This window comes from Diadema setosum, chromosome 2, assembly GCF_964275005.1.
Source record: "Diadema setosum chromosome 2, eeDiaSeto1, whole genome shotgun sequence".
NCBI classification, from domain to species: Eukaryota; Metazoa; Echinodermata; class Echinoidea; order Diadematoida; family Diadematidae; genus Diadema; species Diadema setosum.
In genome coordinates, this window is record NC_092686.1 from 40,583,733 (window position 1) to 40,589,732 (window position 6,000).

The window sequence follows — 6,000 nt, forward strand, 5'->3', positions numbered from 1 at the left end:
AGTCGCTGTACAATAAGAGTGATCCAGGAAAATAATTTAACACTTCTCACTAACAGGCAAAAAGTAAACAAATCTTATGGTGAAAACAAAATAGATATGATTATTATATCACATGCAAATAGCACTTCTTTTGAGTGCAGCGACCAGTGGACAAACACATAATTCCAATCTTCGCCCCAGCTCTCATCGGAATATATAGTCCATAAAATCATTATCATCCGCAAATCCATTTGTTGAGGACGCGACATGCATTCATATAAGCACGGTTGTGCAGAACCATTGTTGCTACGTGAAGGACAGAACGAGAGCGTACATACACGTGCACACGATCAGCAAACATAACTATGTACATATTATATTCATCTGTACTTGTACACTAATCCTTATCTGCTACCATGGTAGTGATACGGCCTAGGGGTACGTAATGTGTTTCATATAGGCCTGCTAAATTCCCATTATGTGGCGCGTGTGCGTTATACCAAGGCGCAGCCACCTCCCTGCAAGGAGGTAGGGCCTTACCCTACTGATGGGCGAGCACCTCCGTAAGTTATATACCAACGCTCCCAGCAGAGATCATATCCATGATTGGATTGTAATACAGCCACAGGGATACAGGCTAATGGTATCATATCAGATTGATTATACACACAATTTGAACAATATTACTGTAGGTAGCAATCGAACTATACTAAACCTGCAGCTACGATCAAAACTGCTGTGCAACTCGCAGATCGGGAGCGGTGAACTTTGGTTTGATGAAGTTCTAGCAGACAACCAGCGTGTGAAAAATCCGAGTACGCCTTACTGCGCAACAGAAGTTATAAGAATATGGGAAGTCTTCTTAGCAGAATGCCGTTCACTTTGACGAACTACAATGTACTTAGTAATCAAACGTTGCCTCATTTCTCGCTACCACGGTAGCTACAGTGAATACAAGAGTGAATTTATTGTAGGCACCTTTTATCCCATTGTTCGCCGCACTCTTTCACGCTCAGCGCACATAAGCAGAATAACACTGCCAATATAGCTACGCACCAGGCGCATTTTGCTGTCAATGAAAGAGAGGACGCTTTAATTGTCATTGACATGTACAGGGAGAAATAGAAAATTGTGAATAAGACGCAGTATCAAGCGAGTAAGAGAACCCCCCCCCCCACACACACACACACACATCATCATCATCATCATCATCATCCTACCCCTTTGCTGTGACTACACTGACGACTATATAATGTCTGACAACAGTATGCCTAACAAAAAGAAAGTCATCGGTGATAGACACATAATTTATATCATGTTATTATAGGAGTCAAATGGGAGACGAGTCATGTGCTGCAACTCCACAGGCCTACCGGCAGCCGATTTCTCGGCCGATGAGTTTCCTTGCACCACGAAGATCCCTACTTATTAAATATTTGAAACTGAAGATGATTTTTTTTTGTATACGTGTATAGACAATAAATTCATAATATGCTTAAGTTTTAAGCATGTGAGACATTATCTCGGCTGCAAAGAAACTTTCCACCCTGCCATCAGTAGAGACTTACCACGTCTCACTCGATGATCGTCTCTAGCTCATCTTAATTCTTACAATTAAGTTTGTTGTTTGTTTGTTGTATACTGTTTGTTTGTTTGTTGTTGTTGTTTTGTTGGGGGTGGAGGGGATGCAGAAAAATACTCTAGTAAGACCGTGTACTATATCATCAACTAAATATCCATTAAAGTTAGATCACTATACTGGTCTTTTGTGACTGCGCGCCTATCACAATGCTCGCAGGAGGCCCTATATCGTGTACATTGGTATATAGAGCCTACGTCACAGATTTCATTCACACTACGAAGATACATGTCCAGCTATCAGCGGCTCGCCTATCGCTATCGGCCACTAAAATCACACTGTCTAGGCCCCTACAATGCGTTTCCGGAGTCTACTCCTTGATGGCGGTCAAATTTCCTATTCATCCGCCGGACCTGTACCATCTAAACAATGGTAACGTTCAACTTCCTACAAAACCGAGGGCCTAGATGGTGGTGCTCGAAAGAAGTGTATGAATCTGATCAATAGTTCTAACTTTGCCCGCACACCATGCACACTGGCCAGGAGTAACTTGCCTCAGCTGATCAGTGGTTTTAAACCTCTGTTCAGCGGTTTTCTCGACTTTTGCAGCAGATGACTGACGATCCGCAGGCACCCACGGAGTCCTAACTTACACGATTTTATGTAATGTTTGGCCATGTTTGGGGTCAAGTTAACAAAAACCACCAATATGTACCACTGATTTGGTTAACCACTACCAGATTAAAATGTTATCACCCAGGGTTTGAAAAAAAGAAATCACCAAATCTGGACAGGTATTCGAATTAGTCCGGATAGGAAAGAGTAAAATCTTACAGGCCCACAAGAGTAGAAATTTAATCAAAATTGGATACAAGAACACATAGGAAAGTTATGATATTGTGAAGTTTCGCTAATTTCTTCAAAACAGTTCTCGTATAGTTGTATGAATCTGCTAATGAGTGAGCTGATGGTGCTATCACCTCGCCAATTTCCGTTGATAATACAATTTGTATACAGAAAAGTAACGAAAAGTCAAGTTTTCTGCTATAAAGTGTAGAACATGATATTCCTGTATGGTTGACTTGCCCAAAATAATAATCAGTCAGATATATCAGGATTTGAGACTTGGGCAATACGGTCATTGATCGCTGGAAATTTTATGACTTTTGTGTAGGCCTACATTAATGTACTGTACTGGCAAATAATTTGTGAGGGGAGTCATCAACAGTTCAGTATTTGCATATGCTATTTCGTGAAAGTTATCGAAAACTTCACAATTTTACAACTTCCGTAATTTTCATTCGGTCTTTATCAAAAAGTTTGTCCTGGAATCTGGGGGTAAAAGAGACTCGAACTCTCCCGCTTTTGACAGGAGATTTCCCGCCAAACATGCCAAAGCCCATTTTTGCAAAATCTCGGACCGTTCTCCCGCTTGAGATTTAATTTCTCCTGCCCTGGCTCTAATGTGTCTCCCACTTAATGGGATGTATTTCCTTCCCCTTGAAATGATCTTTCTCCCGCCCAAACACCTTTTTAAAACCTGGTGCTATCGTTGAAAACATCATAAGCCTGTGAGATAGCACGAGAGAACATCTAGAACCCTAGCGCTTCCAGACTAGGGCTCAGGACCCCCGTCGGATTTCAATTGCGCTCGTAAGTTGGAGTCTCCAGTCCAATTGCTGTATAGGGGTTTCAGGTGGGAGAATCGCAGATCAGGTGCTTGGGGTTGGACTTGGAGTCTCTTAGGTGCTACTTATGTGAATTTAAAGAGTAAACGGCCTCGTACCGAGTCAGTGAAACTGGCCTCCTATAGAGATTCGAAGTAAGCTAGCGTTGTAATTTTTTAAAACCTTTATGAAATAGGCCTGCAGGAAAGTTGAATAGGTTTTATGTTTTTATTTTTGTTTTTGTTAGAGCGATATGCTTCGATTACAACGTCCTTGACATTTTAGAGGGGGTCTTAATTGCTTACTTCTCTCATCAAGACAGACTAGGCCTGTGTGGTATGAATCACGGCCGGCGCCACGTTTTTAAAAGTGGGGAGGGGGCTTTCAGGGCACCTTCTGCTGCCACTTCCGGGTTTTATTAGCTGATATGCAAAACAAAACAAAGCAAAAAACAAACAAACAAACAAAACAAAAACAAAAAAAAAAAAAACAAGAAAAAAAAAACCAAACAACAAAACAAAACAAAACAAACCAAACCAAACCAAACCAAACCAAACCAAACAAACAAGCAAAAAAGACCGGCCTTACCCGCGCTCTCACTTCAAGATTTCATCGGCTGGAAAGGAAAAAAAAATTGCTTTGGTATAAAAAACTAACCTTGTTGCAATCGCCAAAATTAACCACATTGTATTTTTTTTTCTAGCGCCACTTCCGGGGGAAAAAAAAGTGTGTGTGTGTGGGGGGGGGGGGGAACTGGTCACACCCTCTGTATTCCTATGTATTGTGAGAAAAAAAAAAACCAACAACAACAACACAAAACAGTCGGTTTCTCCGGCCCTGCGATACTAGTAATCGTTGGGGAATCCACATGTTACGCGGGCCTTCCTTGCAGAGAAACGTGGTTATTACTTAGAGCCAAAACGGCACTGACGGCTCTACTTCAATAGCGCCATCAGCGTTGAAGTTGTATCTCATACATAGAGATCGCAATTGGTCGTGCAAGATAGGCTGTAGCGCGCGGAATAAACCATTAAAATGTTGTATTTAGAGGATTATCTTGAAAGTGAGTATGCTGTTTCAAAGTAGAACTGTTATTTATAGTGACTACATACATCTGAGAGTGACCTAAGTTTGTTCAGAGTGTACATTGATCGAAAATACTTTTTATTCACTATCTTTGTCGTGTACAAAGGAATGGTGTATCAAGTGCAAGTGATTTCCGGTCAATCATTTTCTACACGAAAGTTGTGCATAACGTGGCTATAATGTCAGGAAATCGATATTGCGTTTCCGGTCATACTTTAAATTTTGATGAATTTACAGTTATGTCTACTGTTACATCCCTAAATGTTTAAGACTCTGTAAAATTTTGTGGTTAAGTGATGGTTCCGACTCAGAAGATATGTTATATTTGTTAAAACAACGTGGTTTTAACTGACGAGTTAAAGCGTCGTAATGTCTGTAGTCCCATATACTTAAGATCATGTTGTCTGTGTGTCAGTATGTGTACATGATGATCAGATCGATGATGATAGATTAAGAGTTAAAGTTTACATCCGATTCCATGTCATCGGTATCATTGCAGGTCCATTAAAGATAACAGTTTGAAGTGAAACTCAAACGGCATACTCGTGAAATAGGCCCCACCACTGCGTGTCCGTACAAATACTACGGCGGCTCGCCTGTTTATACTCGTGAATTCAGCCCCACCGTGTGGCGTTCATCGGTAGATAAGCACGGCGGTGGGGCTTTCTTCCACAGTATAATACTCGTGAATGCGGCCCCACCAAACGGCGTTTACGCGAGATGCATACGGCGGTGGGGCCGATTGCCACAGCATAGCATCTTTCGTCCTCCCTTTCTCCCGTTTTTTTCTTTGGTCTTCTACTTTTTATGCTCGGAAGGACTCCCTAATGTCCCTTGACTAATTTAATGGCCAATTTAACCATAAATACAACCCTACCTAACCCTAAACCCTAACCCTAACCTAACCTTGCTTGCTAACGCACGGGTGCACGTGCACTGCGGTGGGGCCTATTTCACGATTTTGCCACTCAAACTCGATTTTCTACCCTAATTCTCGCATTCTCTAACCATACCATACATAAGGTTATAGGGCCTACATGTAGCTACATACCTATGTGCACATGCGCATGCTTGTCAATTGACTGATCATGGCACATGCTGATCATCCATCATCATCATCGTTATCATTATTGTTATTACTGCCTCCACCAATTCAATCAAGGAAGGAGGTTCTCATCGTCGCATGGCGTTGGTTTGTTTGTTTGCGAAATAACTCAGAAAGTTGGGAATGGATTTGAATGAAACTTGCAGGAAAAGTTGATAATGACACAAGGAACAGATGATTGAATTTTAGTAGAAATAGTGACGCAGAAATTTGTATGAATTTTTGAAATATTTTTGATCTTTTGGCATACTGTAGATATGGTCAGTGAAGCTCAAGCTGCACGTATTTGAGGTTTGAAGCGCATGCCCGTCTAGGGCGAGGTGCTGCATACCTGGGAGCTGATGACGTAACCAAACGGGTTTTATATCGGGAGATTGGGCAATTTTCAGCATGCATGTATAGGTGGAAATGAGCTGCTTGGCAGAGGTCTGCGCTCACTGAGTGCTTTTCTAGTTATTTTTATTGTCATTATTATTATGTTGTTATTTAATTATTAAAATTATTATTGTCATTGTTTATTATTATTGTTATTGTTAATTATTATTAATAATTATTGTTATTTCAGTGTAGAAAAGTTAACGTTC

General features: G+C 41.0%; 1 protein-coding gene across 1 annotated transcript in view; it reads left to right on the forward strand.

Annotated features, from left to right (window-relative positions):
• The first annotated feature begins 4,177 nt into the window (after positions 1 to 4,177).
• The window catches only part of LOC140246296 (inhibitor of growth protein 3-like), a 14,033-nt gene continuing 12,210 nt past the window's right edge, over positions 4,178 to 6,000 (forward strand). The window contains exon 1 of the mRNA XM_072325763.1: positions 4,178 to 4,288. Within this exon, the coding sequence (XP_072181864.1) occupies positions 4,261 to 4,288 (28 nt within the window). The 5' untranslated portion in view covers positions 4,178 to 4,260. The remainder of the gene's footprint in view (positions 4,289 to 6,000) is intronic.